General features: G+C 41.6%; 1 protein-coding gene across 3 annotated transcripts in view; it reads left to right on the top strand.

Annotated features, from left to right (window-relative positions):
• Window positions 1-8,434, top strand: part of LOC124008682 (matrilin-4-like) — a 53,099-nt gene extending 44,665 nt beyond the window's left edge. For all 3 annotated transcript variants that reach the window (XM_046320181.1, XM_046320182.1, XM_046320180.1), the window contains exons 9-13: window positions 1,654-1,776; window positions 2,850-3,254; window positions 3,558-3,710; window positions 4,012-4,116; window positions 7,307-8,434. In XM_046320181.1, coding sequence (XP_046176137.1) covers window positions 1,654-1,776; window positions 2,850-3,254; window positions 3,558-3,710; window positions 4,012-4,116; window positions 7,307-7,365 — 845 coding nt within the window. In that variant the 3' untranslated portion in view covers window positions 7,366-8,434. The remainder of the gene's footprint in view (window positions 1-1,653; window positions 1,777-2,849; window positions 3,255-3,557; window positions 3,711-4,011; window positions 4,117-7,306) is intronic.
• Window positions 8,435-18,545: the final 10,111 nt, after the last annotated feature.

Here is an 18,545-nt window from a genome sequence, read left to right as displayed (position 1 = left end):
GCTAGGTGATTCACCCATGTCTACCTTTATGAGTTGCTGAAGGTTTTGGTCGATGATCTACATCTCAACGGTTGTACTTCGGTTTGAAGAATGCTTCTAGGTGTTCTTTCCACCAGGATTTCATTGATTCATCATCATTCAGCAGCTTATGTCCATCTTTGGAGCGGAATGGGTTTAGGCTACAGTAACTGGGTTTGTATAATGCCTTGGTGGCATGGAAGAAGCCTCTGGTATCGACAGGGTCCATCAGATTTAGGATCTCCAGTGCCTTTCCTGTGTTTCAGTTCCTCACTCAAGGATGGACATTTACCTTCGATCTGCGGTGAGTCTCTCTTTTAGCTTAAAATCTTATGTCATTCTGTCAAGCGCAAACGTTTATTTGTTTTGTGTCGATGGGTTATACAAGTTCGGTCATGTTATCAAATCAGTCCTTGTGCTTTTTGATCTCATAGACAATGGTATTCTTGAAGGTGTTGAGCATGGTGGACTTGAGCATGCTCCAGTATGTTTCGATATCCTCAGGTTATTCTTTGGGGAATTCAGCACCAAGAGGTGCATTCTGAGGTGTTGCAGTTTGCTGGTATCTCTCAGACGTCTTGGCCGTCTTAGCCCTAATTATCACCCTTTTTATTCATTAGTCTACTGGACATAATGGAGCGGATCAAGGGATGATCTGTACTTTCCAAAAGTTGCTGGGACTCGTCATCGCTCTTGGGATGTTCACAACACAACAATCCTTACCTCAGACAATGACATAGCCAATGATATGCCATTGTGTGGATGCATCCAGGATGTTTTGAATTTGTTTTTTTGATTGAAGATGACAAGGTCATATTCTACAAATTTGGTTAGGAGAATAACTCCATTTGAGTTGGTATTGCTGACACCTTCCTTCTTATCATGCCTCTTCAAATGTTGTGGTCCTGGCCGACCCTGGCAAAACAATCCCCAAGAAGTATGATCTTCCTTAGGAATACTTGAGAGTCCAAGTTGGTATAGAACGTCTCAAACAATAGAGGAATCCTGGGCATGAAACCACAACCTTCCCTTCAAGCTGTAATCAAATGTATCTGTTTGTATGATACAATGATAGACCTGCGGGCATGACTGTAAGCAGATCTGTATCGCCTCCCCATGCACCTTCAGCTGTGAATGCAACACTTCAAACTCAAGTTAGTGAGGCCATCATCTGGCCAAACTGTAGAATACATAGGGACATATGTATACAACAGCGTATTTAAGGCGGCTGCTGCGTGAGATTTGTGGTGAACATTGCAAACTCAACAAATCTACATACTATCCTGTACTTATCAAGCTCAAAATACATATTTGCTGTCCTTATTACTTGCACACAACAGGATTTTGTTGATATTTTTGATCAGACCTGGGTTCAAATAGTATGTGTTTTCTTTGTAATATTTTTAGCACTTGATTGTGCCTGTCAGGAGTGCCAGTTTGCACATTTGGGATTGGTCATTGGTTGAAGTGCTCCAAGCAAGCTCAATCAAAAGCAACTAAAGTATTCCTAACAATACACATTTTATTTGAACCCATCGTGTTCCATTGATGCCGGACATAACCTATGACACTACACACTTCTCATCCATTGCCCCTCAGTTTGTCAGTCTCTCCATGTGTGTTTGTCCTCCACAGATCTTGACCTGTGTAACACAGTGGTGCATGGCTGTGAGCACCAGTGTGTCAGCACACCAGGATCCTACTACTGCATCTGTCCTGAGGCACAGCTACTGGCGGAGGATGGCAAAGGCTGCGGAAGTAAGTATACCTCACACACCCACTGAATACAATAATGAATATCCTCTAATACCCTCTACAACTCCTGTGGTTCACCAGGATGCAATGGCTCTATACAACTACTACCATTCAGTTGTCCCTCTGTAGTATCTAGAAAATAATATCTAATATCTAATGTGCTCCAGGACTAGGACTGGAATTGCATAACCTACAAATAAAATCTCTTCCAAAATAAAATATTTAGCCATGTAAGTAATTGAGAAAGTTTTACAGTAAGGACCTGTTAAAATGCATAATAACTGCACATTCCACAGTGTATTATTTTTGTTCGGTAGGTTACAGGTACATGATCCATTACCCATAGGCTACCACTCAAAAGTTTAAGTAATAATAAATTCAGTATAAATCATAAACCATCCCAGATAATGTATTTATAAATCCCATCATTGGGTGGTCAGTAGTTGGGTTTCCCAAGGGACTCCATAGTCCAGCATAGCTGACCTAAATTGTAAATACAGAAAAAATGATTTGATTTGTAATGTGTTTGGAATGTTCTCAAACCATTGCTGTCCATGATATCAGCAAGGGTACGGATTCCACATTTGGACTATTTGGGGGATGCAAAATACTGCTCTCCAGACCACAAAGCATTATTGTCAAATAGCGGAGCATAGCATTTCATTTTGCACCAATTGAAATTGTGTTAGCACTAATAGGACCAAAGCATAGTTTACATTTTTAAAGGGATATATCAGTGACGAACACCTCTTCCATGTCTCTCTATACTCAGCAAGGGGGCAGAAGAATCATCTCTAAACCAAATTAGGATTGGGCAAAATGCTGCCTGGAAATACAATTTAAAGTTTGGTACGAATAGCCCTCCTACGTCTTTCCCTCTTTCTAAGTTTGTTAATTTTTACAGGGAAAAATGTTTTAAAAAACTTTTCTTCGTCAAGAGAACACTGCCAAAGGAGCTGTTGTTTCTGATGAATCCCACAGTGTTTTATGAAAGACCAACAATCCATGCATGGTAAATGCAACAAGGGTATGTTACTGTATGAAAAGTGCCCTGATTCGCCCCTTGTCCCACCCAGCCTGCAGATCAGCCAACATTGACCTGGTCCTCCTCATCGACGGCTCTAAGAGTGTGCGTCCCCAGAACTTTGAGCTGGTAAAGCAGTTTGTAAACCAGGTGGTGGACTCCCTGGACGTGTCGGCGCACGGGACACGAGTGGGCCTAGTGCAGTACTCCAGTCGCGTACGAACCGAGTTCTCCCTCAACATGTACCAGACGGCGGTTGACATCAAGAAGGCGGTGATGAATGTGGAGTACATGGAGAAGGGCACCATGACGGGCCTAGCTCTCAAGCATATGGTAGAGAACAGCTTCTCAGAGGCCGAGGGTGCCCGCAAGAATGTCCCTCGTGTGGGCCTGGTCTTCACTGACGGCCGCTCTCAAGATGACATCACCGAGTGGGCCAAGAAAGCCAAAGAAGCAGGTACTGTAGATGACACAAGGGCTGTAATTTATTTGCCTAATGTATTATAAAGCTTCTGCAGTAATGTTTCCATAAGACCAAGAACATTAAGATTTGATTATCTTTCTATAATGAGAGCTCATATAACATGGTTATGAAATGTGAAAGCCTACTATTTAAAGACAACAAATCATGACCAAATCGACTGCCATTCACTACTTTGGTGTGTGGCTAGATGTTTCAACAAAACAGTGCTTGCAATCAAATACAATTCAGGACTTCATCCACCCCTTCAGTGAGATACTGCATTGTCCTGTGTGCCAGGTATCACTATGTATGCTGTTGGCGTTGGGAAGGCCGTGGAGGATGAGCTGCGCGAGATTGCCTCGGAGCCACACGACAAGCACTTCTTTTATACCACTGACTTCACTTTCATCAACCAGATAGCAGAGAACCTCAAGCTCAACATCTGTGCAGGTATTCTATTCTATGATCAAAGCAAATCACAACATAATCAGAACTTGTTATTTTAGAGCACCATCTAGTCAGGCAAAGATTGATTGAGAAGATGAGGTTAAATACCTTTTACAGAATAGACACCTCCTTACATTTCTTAATTTGGAGAGAAAGTTATTTTTTTTCACACTGTGTATGTGATCCCCTGTGGCTTAGTTGGTTGAGCATGGTGCTTGCAACACCAGGGTTGTGGGTTTGATTCCCATTGGGTACCAGGAAGGGGGGGGGGTGAATGAGTTGCTCTGTAAATGTGTGTTTTCAGAGGAGAGCCAGGGAGAGATTGAGGTAAAAAACCCATGTGCCTGTGAGAGTCTGGTTGAGTTCCAGCAAGCCACAATGACCACGCTGGAGCAGCTGACAACAAAACATATCCTTTTATATACAGTTCCTGTTAATTTAAGGTGAACTTTGTAGCAAATTAAATCATATGTATTTATATAGCCCTTCGTACATCAGCTCATATCTCAAAGTGCTGTACAGAAACCTAGCCTAAAATCCCAAACAACAAGTAATGCAGGTGTAGAAGCACGGTGGCTAGGAAAAACTCCCTAGAAAGGCCAAAACCTAGGAAGAAACCTAGAGAGGAACCAGGCTCTGAGGGGTGGCCAGTCCTCTGGCTGTGCCGGGTGGAGATTATAACAGAACATGGCCAAGATGTTCAAATGTTCATAAATGACCAGCTTGTTCAAATAATAATAATCACAGTAGTTGTCGAGGGTGCAGCAAGTCAGCACCTCAGGAGTAAATGTCAGTTGGCTTTTCATAGCCGATCATTAAGAGTATCTCTACCACTCCTGCTGTCTCTAGAGAGTTGAAAACAGCATGTCTGGGACAGGTAGCACGTCCGGTGAACAGGTCAGGATTCCATAGCCGCAGGAAGAATAGTATATAAGCATGACTTATATACACACTCGTAGTTGAGACAAAGCTAACACACACCCAAATATTGTTCATTTATACTTGTCAGGGTGCCTGTTCCTCTAGTCTATTTATTTTATTTTGCACTTGCCACAATCTTCCCCCCACTATGTGTGTTGTGGTCCACATACATTTGTTTGTGTCTCCACAAAGACAGAAAGTTGGCCTGAAAATAAAATCAACCCGTGTTTGCTGTCTCTGGTTAAATTATTACTTAGCTCTCTGGACAATATTAAAAATGATTGGACATCAAAGGGCACAATGAATACTCAAAACAGTTATCAACATATACATTAATGTCCAGTTTCCTGGACCCAGATTAAGCTTAGTACTGGACTAAAATGTTTTTCAATGGAGATTCTTCATTAAGCATGCTTTTTATTCCAGGACTAGGCTTAAACTGTGTCCGGGAATCCAGCCCAAAATGAAAAGAAAGTTTGGTTAAACTCATATGTATATATTTGTGTTGGATTCTTATCACTTTCATAAACGGTAAAAGGTAATATTCATGAAAAAACATGTATCAGTTCTGAGTCAGTAAAGCATGACCATGTCTGTTCTGGTCTACATGGTAAATGTGTTTTTAAACCATAAAGTTGTTAGTGCCTTCAGAAAGAATTCAGACCCCCTGACTTTTCCACATTTTGTTACGTTACAGGTTTATTCTAAAATAGATTACATTTTTCAAAATCATCTACACACAATAACCCATAATGACAAAGCGAAAACAGGTTTTTAGAAAAGTATTCAGACCCTTTGCTCTGAGACTCAAAATTGAGCTCAAGTGCATCCTGTTCCACTGATCATCCTCGAGATGTTTCCTTGAGATGTTTCTACAACTTGATTGGACATGATATTTAAAGGCACACACCTGTCTATATAAGGTCCCACAGTTGACATTGTATGTCAGAGCAAAAATCAAGCCATGAGGTTGAAGGAATTATTTATAGAGCTTTGAGACAGTATTGTGTCCAGGCACAGATCTGGGGAAGGGTACCAAAACATTTCTGCAGCTTTGAATGTCCCCAAGAACACTGTGGCCTCCATCGATCTTAAATGGAAGAAGTGGTCCTTCTGTAGCTCAATTGGTAGAGCATGGCGCTTGTAACGCCAGGGTAGTGGGTTCGATCCCCGGGACCACCCATACGTAGAATGTATGCACACATGACTGTAAGTCGCTTTGGATAAAAGCGTCTGCTAAATGGCATATATTATTATTATTATTATTATTATTATTATATTATTATTATTATTATTATTATTATATTATAAGTATGGAACGACCACCACAAGACTCTTCCTAGAGTTGGCCGCATGGCAAAACTGAATAATCGGGAGAGAAGGGTCTTGATCAGGGAGGTGACCAAGAACCCGATGGTCACTCTGACAGAGCTCTAGAGTTCCTCTGTGGAGATGGAAGAACCTTCCAGAAGGACAACCATCTCTGCAGCTCTCCACCAATCAGGCCTTTATGGTAGAGCGACCAGGCGAAATCCACTCCTCAATAAAAGGTACATGACAGCCCCCTTGGAGTTCTCCAAAAGGCACCTAAAGACTCTTAGACTATGAGAAATAAGATTCTCTGGTCTGATGAAACCAAGATTGACCTCTTTGGCCTGAATGACAAGCACCACATCTGGAAGAAGCTTGGCACCATCTCGGTGAAGCATGGTGGTGGCAGCATGATAGTGTGGGGATATTTTTCAGTGGCAGGGACTGGGAGACTAGTCAGGATTGAGGCAAAGATGAACAAAGAAAAGTACAGAGTGATCCTTAATGAAAATCTGCTCCAGAGCACTCAGGGTCTCAGACAAGTGGGCAAAGGTTCCCTTTCCAACAGGACAACTACCCTAAGTACACAGCCAAGACAACATGGGAGTGGCTTCGGGGTAAGTCTCTGAATGTCCTTGAGCGGCCCAGCCAGAGCCCGGACTTGAACCCGATCTAACATCTCTGGAGAGACCTAAAAATAGCTGTGCAGCAACGATCCCCATCCAACCTGACAGAGCTGAGAGGATCTGCAGAGGAGAATGGGAGAAGCTCCCCAAATACAGGTGTCAAGCTTGTAGCGTCATACCCAAGAAGACTCGAGGCTGTAAGCACTGCCAAAGGCACTTCAACAAAGTACTGAGTAAAGGTCTGAATACTTATGTATATGTGATATTTCCAAATTTTTATTATTTATAAATTAGCAAAAATGTATAAACTGTTTTTGCTTTGTCATTATGGGGTATTGCGTGTAGATTGAATCGAAAAATCAACAACAATTTAATCAATTTTAGAATAAAGTTTTAACCTAACAAAATGTGGAAAAAGTAAAGTGGTCCGAATACTTTCCAAAGGCACCATACCTTAGGTACCTAATATATATATGCATTTAAGTGATATACTGTTGGCCCATATACGTCAGTGTCTGTAACTCAAGTTTTTGCACAGATCTTCCCATCAACATCAATGCATGATTTATGCCAAAGTCCAAGTTTAGTGCACACATTTAGGATTCGGACCAAAATTAATCCCATAAAAAAAGCCATATGATTCTTCTACTACAATATCATTCAACTCAGCTCAACTTCATTCGTTCAGCCCATTTGACCATAAAATGGAATGATGTGTTTATTTCCTTAACCCTTTTCTACTGGCGGGGATGACTGCTCGATTGGAGGACTTGGAGAACCAGCTGCTGTCACGGAAATGAGGGGTGTCAACCATGTAACCCAACAAGGATGTGGAGATGCATTGAGTATAGAGGACTCTTCCTGTCAAGAATGTATTGGGAAAAACAAGTCCTGTCAATGTTGAATATCCATGATGTAAATTACCCAAAACAATATTTCATGTAGAGTATCTCATATCAGAGCATGAATGCACTGGACTTAAGTCATGTCAAACACATCAATAGGAACAGTTGGCACACTACTTACTGTAGACGTAAGCACAGGCAACTAGAAAGTACAGCCATTGTTTATAAATTAAACACAGTATTTTTCCATTGACACACCAGATACCAATTTCTTTGTGCCCTATTTATACTTGATCTGTTTTATATAGTTTGTTAAATGTGATGTATTTATAGCCATATTTTATACCAGCAGTAGATATCTGAGAAAAGAGAAATTAAGAAGTGTTAATATTACCAGTCCTTATGATCTAGCCTAGGTCGATTCAAAGCACCAATCAGTGATTCGTAGAAAGTAATATAATGCAATATTTGTAGAAGAATGAACAATAGCAGCATCAAACAGAGTACAAATAATGGTTCCTGGATTTACAAAAGTGAAACCAAGCATCACCCAATTACCCAGATCAAAACATGACTGTCAAGAGGATGAGATCAAGTACTGTATTAACTTGATCACATTAATTGTCTTACAGGGGTTGAATTAGGTAATGACTTTACTGATATATTATGTGAAATCAAAATAGCACCAAAAACAAAACAAAGTTTATACCCCACCTTTTGCTATGGTTTAATTTTAAATTGATTGAGCTTTTTACAGTTCAATTAATTATCCCTCTCTGTTATGCATTTTACTGCATTTTTGAGGGACAGAGAGAATGTCACTGAGATATGTAACTGAACAAGAGGGCCTTTTAAGTTTCTTGTTATTCTTTGTTTAGTCTTGTATTAAACGACCACGTGATGGAAAGATTTATAACCCTATATTTGGTTACCTGTAGTTTTTGTATATTTCTAATAACCTTTTTTTGTTATGTTCAAAGGCTCTCTGTATTCTGGCACAGACGGCAATAAAGACTAAATTGTTCGCTGTGTTGTTTCTTCATAACTCTAAACAGAATCGTAGGATCATTGCAACCTGAGAGCAGTCACCCTGTAATTGATCAGAGATGTGTTATGGTGTGTACCCCCAAGAGACTAAATTTACGAGTGATGTGTAATGGGATTTTTCTTCATTATCGTTATCAAACAGAGACATACTTTATGATGATGAACTTCAGTTCCTATCTCCATAGAGGGTCTAATAAGTCCCTGGGATACCTTGTGTTCTTTTCACAACAAGTGTTCCACCATGGATGACCTTTGTAAGTACCTTCTAATTAAGGCTAATGGGGGTGAGCTCCTCTTTCCATTGCCATGTTTGTTGACTTCCAGCCAAGACTCTGGAGAATGTGAAATGCCAGATGATCCCCCCAAGCCTTGGTGAAGAAATGTTAATTGTCCCAAAAGGTAGCCTGGCCTTCGACTCTCACACGAAGCTTTGGAAGAACATAAGCAAATGCTTTTCAACAACAAATTGCCTCTAAAGTTTTCAGACTGATGTAACATTGTCAAGTGAGCGCAGGAAACAGAGGAGCTCAGACAATGATGTTTTGGCACATAGCATAGTAGCAACCTACCGGGCACACACTGGTTGAATCGTCGTTGTTGCAGCGTAATTTGTTGACGTATTGTGTCATGGAATCAATGTGGAAAATACATTGGTTTTGAAAAAAGTATCTATGTACAGTATATATTGAAATTCTGTAGAAAATTCCATAAAGAAACAAAGAAAATCTTTTTCATCCTATATTCAATATACGGTTGAAGTCAGAAGTTTACATACACCATAAGCAAATACATTTAAACTCAGTTTCATCTAATCCTAGTAAACATTCTGTCTTAGGTCAGTTAGGATCACCACTTAATTTTAAGAATGTGAAATATCAGAATAGAGAATGATTTATTTCAGCTTTTATTCCTTTCATGACATACCCAGTGGGTCACAAGTTTACATACCCTCAATTAGTATTTGGTAGCATTGCCTTTAAATAGTTTAACTTGGGTCAAATGTTTCGGGTAGCCTTCCACAAGCTTCCCACAATAAGTTGGGTGAATTTTGGCCCATTCCGCCTGACAGAGCTGGTGTGTAGGCCTCCTTGCTCGCACACGTTTTTTCAATTTCAAATTTTCTATGGGATTGAGGTCAGGGCTTTGTGATGGCCACTCCAATACCTTGACGAAGTTGTCTTTAAGCCATTTTGCCACACCTTTGGAAGTATGCTTGGTGTCTTTGTCCATTTGGAAGACGTATATCCACATAATTTCCCTTGCTCATGATTCCATCTATTTTGTGAAGTGCACCAGTCCCTCCTGCAGCAAGCACCCTCACAACGTGATGCTGCCACCCCCGTGCATCACGGTTGGGATGGTGTTCTTCGGCTTGCAAGCCTCCCCCTTTCTCCTCCAAACATAACGATGGTCATTATGGCCAAACATTTCAATTTTTGTTTCATCAGACCAGAGGACAAAAGTACCATCTTTGTCCCCATGTGCAGTTACAAACTGTAGTCTGTCTTTTTTTATCACGGTTTTGGAGCAGTGGCTTCTTCCTTAATGAGCCGCTTTTCAGGTTATGCCAATATAGGACTCGTTTTACTGTGGATATAGATACTTTTGTACCTGTTTCCTCCAGCATCTTCACAAGGTCCTTTATTCTGAGATTGATTTGCACTTTGCGCACCAAAGTGCATTCACCTCAAGGAGACAGAACGCATCTCCTTCCTGACCGGTATAATGGCTGCGCGGTCCCATGGTGTTTATACTTGCGTAATATTGTTTGTACAGATGAACGTGGTACCTTCGAGCTTTTGGAAATTGCTCCCATGGATGAACCAGACTTGTGGAAGTCTACAAAATAATTTCTGAGGTCTTGGCTGATTTCTTTTGATTTTCCCATGATGTCAAGTAAAGAGGCACTGAGTTTGAAGGTAGGCCTTGAAATACATCCACAACTACACCTCCAATTGACTCAGAACCTTCTAAAGCCATGAAATCATTTTCTGGAATTTTACCAGCTGTTTAAAGGCACAGTCAACTTAGTGTATGTAAAGTTCTGACCCGGTGGGAATTGTTATACAGTGAATTATAAGTGAAATAATCTGTCTGTAAACAATTGTTGGAAAAATGACTTGTGTCATGCACAAAGTAGATGTAGACAAACTATAGTTTGTTAACAAGACATTTGTGGAGTGGTTGAAAAATGAGTTTTAATGACTCCAACCTAAGTGTATGTAAACTTCCGACTTCAACTGTATATACTTACTTGGTGGTTGAAATGATGTTGAATTATGTACTTGATTAGACATATTTTATTTCACCTTGTTTAAATGTTGACAGTAAAATGTTATGTTTAAATCAAATTCATTGTTTCAATGTCATGCTACCAACCTAAATAAAGATGTTTATTGTAATAAAATGGGAAGTCACAGTCCAACGATTCCTGAGCATTGCCTCCTACTGGTATATGAGGGGTATTGCACTTCAGTGAGAACAAGTCTACCACCCAGGGGCCTCAATTATAATCGTTGCATACATTTTACACTAGTATCTGCTGCGCTGTTTCTGAAAAGACTGAACAAGCACAAAAATATTGATATTTATAAACTTGGCGCATGCCATACATACGCATGTTTCCTTAAAAACTGAACAAAACCAAAAACACAGCATGTTGGTTCAATGTTTCATCAGCTGAAATAAAAGATCCCTCTCTCAAATGTGTTCACAATTTTTTTTACATCCCTGTTAGTGAGCATTTATCCTTTGCCAAGATAATCCATCCACCTGATAATCCATTTACATTACATTTACATTTAAGTCATTTAGCAGACGCTCTTATCCAGAGCGACTTACAAATTGGTGCATTCACCTTATGACATCCAGTGGAACAGTCACTTTACAATAGTGCATCTAAATCTTAAGGGGGGGGGTGAGAGGGATTACTTATCCTATCCTAGGTATTCCTTAAAGAGGTGGGGTTTCAGGTGTCTCCGGAAGGTGGTGATTGACTCCGCTGTCCTGGCGTCGTGAGGGAGTTTGTTCCACCATTGGGGGGCCAGAGCAGCGAACAGTTTTGACTGGGCTGAGCGGGAGCTCAGTCAGACGTATTTGTCCTTCGTCTTGTCGTGTCCCATGTCGTGTCCCTTGTCGTGTCCCATGTCGTGTCCCATGTCCCATGTACATATATTTGTAAATATTTTTCTTCGCATATCTTTTCATATTTTTCTAAATCCTTACTTCAAAATACTCTCCTGCAACCCACCTCACCCAATGTGGTGAGGACCTGTGTTTTTCTCTGCCTCTATTACTGGAATCTCTTCAACATAAATTAGCCAGCTAACGGTCATCAGCTAACCCCTAGCTCGGAAAGCTCTTGCCAGTTTGTACAACACGATTCAACCAGAGCATACCGGATTTTTCTCTCTATATGCCCGGATTCCTATCGCAAGCTCTGAACCTTCTCACCTTCTGACGCTTCGCAGCAAACGTCCCCTGAATGCTAGCTGTCTAGAGCACAAGGAACTGTTGGCTTACGAGGCCCATCGAATCCATTCCGAAGCCACTAGCTAGCAGTCAGCTATCCTTTGCTAGCGGTCATCAGCTACCTTTATCCCGGACAACTCTCGCCGGTCTGTACAGCGCGACTCAAACCAGAGCTAGTCGGACTTATTCTTCTCCATATCTCCGGATTCCTACCGCAAGCTCTGAACCTATTTTTTTTTTTTATGATAAAAAAAAATCCCCACCTGGAATTATAGCGGCTAACGACCCCTGAACGCACAGCCGCTAATCTGCGGCCTGCTAGCTATCTAAAGTACATTGGACTGCTGGCTTAAGAGGCCCTTCGGACATATTTCTTCGGCCACTATACATATTTTGCCAATTGGCCTGGTTTACCACACGGAGCCCTGCTGATCCGTCCGCTGATGTAACTTGCACGAGGGAGCCACAACAGACTTTCCTCCGTCGCGTCATCCCTCTAAGGTCTTTCTGTTAGCCTGCTAGCCCCGTCCCGCTAGCTGCCTGAAGCCACGCACTGGACTTGTATGATCAACCGGCTACGCATTCTTTTCCCTAACGTCACCATGCCGTGTCGATTGCTGTTCTGGTTTGTAACTATTGTTTTATTTCACTGTAGAGTCTCTAGCACTGCTCAACACGCCTCGGCTAACAATTTAGTTCTACCTCCCACACACGCAGTGACATCACCTCGTTTAAATGCTATTTCTAGAGACAATATCTCTTTCATTATCACTATATGTACAGGTTTACCCCCACTGTATTCACATCCTACTATGCCTTGATTATATTCTACCGTGCCCAGAAATCTGCTCCTTTTACTCTCTGTTCTGAACATACTAGACATCCAGTTCTGTTAGCCTTTAGCCGTACCCTTATCCAACTCCTCCTCTGTTGCTCTGATAATGATTAGGTTAATCCAGGGCCTGCTGTGTCAACCTCCACTCCCATCCCCCAGGCTCCCTCATTTGTTGACTTCTGCAACCGTAAAAGACTTGGTTTCATGCATGTTAACAGTAGAAGCGTCCTCCCTATGTTTGTTTTATTCACTGCCCTAGCACACTCTACCAATTCACTCCACCAATAGTGTCTGAATCCTGGCTTAGGAAGACTACCAAACACCTTGAAATTTCCATTCCTAACATTTTCCGACAAGATAGAACTGCCAAAGGGAGCGGTGTTGCAATTTACTGCAAAGATAACCTGCAGAGTTCTGTCTTACTATCCAGGTCTGTACCCAAACAATTTGAGCTTCTACTTCTAAAAATTAACCTTTCTAGAAACAACTCTCTCACCGATGCCGCTTGCTATAGACCACCCTCTGCCCTCAGCTGTGCCCTCGACACCATATGTGATTTGATTGCCCCCCATCTATCTTCTGAGCTCGTGCTGCTAGGTGACCTAAACTGGGACATGCTTAACACCCCAGCCATCCGACTATCTAAGCTTGATGCCCTCAATCTCACACAACTTATCAATGAACCTACCAGATATAACCCCAAATCCGTAAACACGGGCACCTCATAGATATCATCCTAACTAACTCACCCTCCAAATACACCTCTGCTGTTTTCAACCAAGATCTCAGCGATCACTGCCTCATTGCCTGCATCCGTAATGGGTCTGCGAGCAAACGGCCACCTCTCATCACTGTCAAACGCTCCATAAAACACTTCTGCGAGCAGGCCTTTCTAATCGACTTGGCCGGGGCATCCTGGAATGACATTGACCTCATCCCGACAGTAGAGGATGCCTGGTTATTCTTTAAAAGTGCCTTCCTCACCATCTTAAATAGGCATGCCCCATTCAAAAAAGTTAGAACCAGGAATAGATATAGCCCTTGGTTCACTCCAGACCTGCCTGCCCTTGACCAGCACAAAAACATCCTGTGACGTTCTGCATTAGCATCGAATAGCGCCCATGATATGCAACTTTTCAGGGAAGTTAGGAACCAATATACACAGGCAGTTAGGAAAGGTAAGGCTAGCTTTTTTAAACAGAAATTTGCATCCTGCAGTACAAACTCAAAAACATCCTGGGACACTGTAAAGTCCATGGAGAATAAGAGAACCTCCTCCCAGCTACCCACTGCTCTGAGGCTAGGAAACACTGTTACAACCGACAAATCCACTATAATTGAGAATTTGAATAAGCATTTCTCTACGGCTGGCCATGCTTTCCACCTAGCTACCCCTACCTAGCTACCCCTACCTGGGTCAACTGCCCGGCACCCTCCACAGCAACCATCCCAAGCCCCCACCATTTCTCCTTCACCCATATCCAGATAGCTGATGTTCTGAAAGAGCTGCAAAATCTGGACCCCTACAAATCAGCCGCGCTAGACAATCTGGACCCTCTCTTTCTAAAATGATCTGCCAAAATTGTTGCAACCCCTATTACTAGCCTGTTCAAACTCTCTTTCGTATCGTCTGAGATTCCCAAAGATTGGAAAGCTGCCGCGGTCATCCCCCTCTTCAAAGTGGGAGACACTCTAGACCCAAACTGCTACAGACCTATATGTATCCTACCCTGCATCTCTAAGGTCTTCGAAGGCCAAGTTAACAAACAGATTACTGACCATTTTGAATCACATCGTACCTTCTCCACTATGCAATCTGGTTTCCAAGCTGGTCATGGGTGCACCTCAGCCACACTCAAGGTCCTTAATAAGGATAGGGGGCAGCATTTCCACTTTTGGATAAATAGTGTGCATAATTTCAACTTCCTGCTAATCATGCCATGAACATATTATATGCATATGATTACACTGTGAAAACACTCTGAAGTTTCTAAAACTGGTTCAATCATGTATGTGACTATAACATAACTTATGTAGCAGGCAAAACCCCAAGGAGAAACTGTTCAGATTATACATTTTTTTCCTCTGACCGTTCCCTCAGTTGTCTTTGCCAAGGGAAATTTGAGGGTGCCCACTTTACAGTTCCTACGACTTCCACAGGATGTCACCAGTCTTTGGACTTGGGTTGGAGTTAATCATTGGTGCAACGAAGAAGAGGTACATCCTGGAACAACGTTACACTGTTGATAGTTACACAAGAGGGAAAATGTTGCGTGTTTTGTTTAGTTGCTCTATTGAATACAGATTGCCCTGTCTACAATTTGATCAATTATTAACGTTTAAAAATACCTAAAGTTGTATTACAAAAGTAGTTTGAAATATTTTGGCAAAGTTTATAGGCAACTTTTGAAATATTTTGTACTGACATTGCGTTTTTGTAAGCAGTTTTTTTCTGGATAAAACTCGCTTTATAAATGGACATTTTGAATATATATGGATGGAATTAATCGAACAAAAGGACCAATTGTGATGTTTATGGGACATATTGGAGTGCCAACAAAAGAGGTAATGCATGTTTTATATTTTATTTCAGCATTTTGTGTAGCGCCTGCTAGCTCTTTTGTTCACTGCTGGTGCAGATGGTGCAGGCTATCAGATAATAGCTTCTTCTGCTTTCGCCGAAATCCTTTTTAAAAATTTGACACGTTGGCTGGATTCACAACGAGTGTAGCTTTAATTGAATATCTTACATGTGTGATTTAATGAAAGTTTGAATTTTATAGCATTTTATTTGAATCTGGCGCTCTGCATTTCCCCTGGCAATTGGCCAGTTGAGACATTTGCGTCCCGCCTATCCTTAAGAGGTTTTAACCTCCAGATGAGCTTCAATTCCATACAACTCTACTTCCGTGGCCTCCAATTGCTCTTAAATGCAAATAAAACTAAATGCATGCTATTCAACCGATCATTGCCCGCACCTGCCCGCCCAACCAGCATGGCGCTTGTAACGCCAGGGTAGTGGGTTCGATCCCCGGGACCACCCATACGTAGAATGTATGCACACATGACTGTAAGTCGCTTTGGATAAAAGTGTCTGCTAAATGGCATATATTATATATTATCACTACTCTGGACGGCTCTGACTTAGAATACGTGGATAACTACAAATATCTAGGTGTCTGGCTAGACTAAACTCTCCTTCCAGACTCACATTAAGCATCTCCAATCAAAAATTAAATCTAGAATCGGCTTCCTTCACTCATGCTGCCAAACATACCCTCGTAAAACTGACCATCCTACTGATCCTTGACTTCGGCGATGACATCTATAAAATAGCCTCCAACACTCTACTCAGCAAACTGGATGTAGTCTATCACAGTGCCATCCATTTTGCCACCAAAGCCCCATACACTACTCACCACTGTGACCTGTACTCTCTCGTTGGCTGGCCCTCGCTTCATACTCGTCGCCAAACCCACTGGCTACAGGTTATCTAGAAGTCTCTGCTAGGTAAAGCCCTGCCTTATCTCAGCTCACTGGTCACCATAGCAGCACCCACTCGTATCACGCGCTCCAGCAGGTATATCTCACTGGTCACCCCCAAAGCCAATTCTTCCTTTGGCCGCCTCTCCTTCCAGTTCTCTGCTGCCAATGACTGGAACGAACTGCAAAAATCTCTGAAGCTGGAGACTCTGACCTCCCTCACTAGCTTTAAGCACCAGCTGTCAGAGCAGCTCACAGATCACTGCACTTGTTCATACCCCATCTGTATACAGCCCATCTATCTATCTCATCCCCATACTGTATTTATTTATTTTGCTCATTTTGCACCACAGTATCTCTACTTGCACGTCCATCTTTTGCACATCTACCATTCCAGTGTTTAATTGCCATATTGTAATTACTTCACCACCATGGCCTATTTATTGCCTTATATACCTAATTTACACTAACTGTATATAGACTTTGTTTTCTTTTTTTCTACTTTTTTTCTAACTTATTGACTGTATGTTTTGTTCATTCCATGTGTAACTCTGTGTTGTTGTATGTGTCGAACTGCTATGCTTGTTCTCAACTACCTTACTTGGTTAAATAAAGGTGAAATTTTAAAAAAACTGACAGATGTGGCCTATCAAGAATCTGATTAAACAGCATGATCATTACACAGGTTGATCTTGTGCTGGGGACCACAATGCTACAGATGTCATAAGTTTTGACGGAGCATGCAATTGGCATGCTGACTGTTGGAATGTCCACCAAAGCTGTTGCCAGAGAATTGAATGTTTATCTTTCTACTATAAGCCGCTTCCAATGTCGTTTAGAGAATTTGACAGTACATCCAACCACTCTCACAACTGCAGACCACGTTTAACCACGCCATACCATCCACATCTGACTTCTTCATATGCGGGATCGTCTGAGACCAGTCACCTGGACAGCTGATGAAACTGTGGGTTTGCACAACCAAATCATTTCTGCACAAACTGTCAGAAAACATCTCAGGCAAGCTCATCTGCATGCTCGTCATCCTCACCAGGGTCTTGTCCTGACTGCAGTTCAGTGTCGTAACCAACTTCAGCGGGCAAATGCTCACCTTTGATGGCCACTGACACGCTGTAGAAGCGTGCTCCTCATGGATGAATCCCGGTTTCAACTGTGTGGGCGAACAGTTTGCTGATGTCAACGTGCCCCCTAATGGCAGTGGGGTTATGGTATGGGCAGGCATAAGCGACGGACAACGAACACAATTGCATTTTATCGATGGCAATTTGAATGCACTGAGATACCGTGACCAGATCCTGAGACCCACTGTTGTGCCATTCATCCACTTCCATCACCTCATGTTTCAACATGATAATGCACGGGCCCATGTCCCAAGGATCTGCACGCAATTCCTGGAAGCTGAAAATGTCCCAGTTCTTCCATGGCCAGCATACTCACCAGACATGTCACCCATTGAGCATGTTTAGGATTCTCTGGATCAACGTTTACGACAGCGTGTTCCAGTTCTCACCAATATCCAGCAACTTTGCACAGCCATTGAAGAGGAGTGTGACAACTTTCCACAGGCCACAAGCAACAGCCTGATCAACTCTATGCGAAGGAGATGTGTTGCGCTGCATGACTGGTTTTCTGATCTACACCCCTACTTTTTTATATACTGTATATATCTTCTGACCAACAGATGAATATCTGTACTCCCAGTCATGTGAAATCCATAGATTAGGGCATAATGAATTGATTTCAATTGACTGATTTCCTTATATGAACTGTAAAATATTAGAAATTGTTGCGTGTTGCATTTATATTTTTGTCCAGTGTAAATCAGACCTGCTGTATAACTGTGTGCATGTGAATGAGCATTATACCTACAAACATCAATGAAAAAGCTGAACATTGTTCTTTCGGGGAGTATGAAATCATCACAGTCAGAAAAGGTGAGGAATGTAATTCTGCAATGATCATGGAAATAAAAGAAATAATAAGAAATAATAAGAAATAAATTCCTAATTATTTTAGGATGCAAAGATAAAATGAATATCCTTTCGCTCTTCTCACTAAGAGCAAATTATTGCATATTGCTATTATATTTAGCTACCTGTTTATTTGTTACGAATAAATCATCATATATTCCTAATTTGCACAAGGCTACTAGGCAACTTTTTCCTTGTTGCAATGCAAAAGAATACATCAACCACTAGAAGTTTGTGGGAGGATAAGCACATTTTCACATCAAGTTAAGTTTTTATAAATGCCAACTTTTGCGTGAAAACTGGCACAT

Source organism: Oncorhynchus gorbuscha, linkage group LG21 (assembly GCF_021184085.1).
Source record: "Oncorhynchus gorbuscha isolate QuinsamMale2020 ecotype Even-year linkage group LG21, OgorEven_v1.0, whole genome shotgun sequence".
NCBI lineage: Eukaryota > Metazoa > Chordata > Actinopteri > Salmoniformes > Salmonidae > Oncorhynchus > Oncorhynchus gorbuscha.
This window is presented reverse-complemented; position numbering and strand designations above follow the sequence as displayed.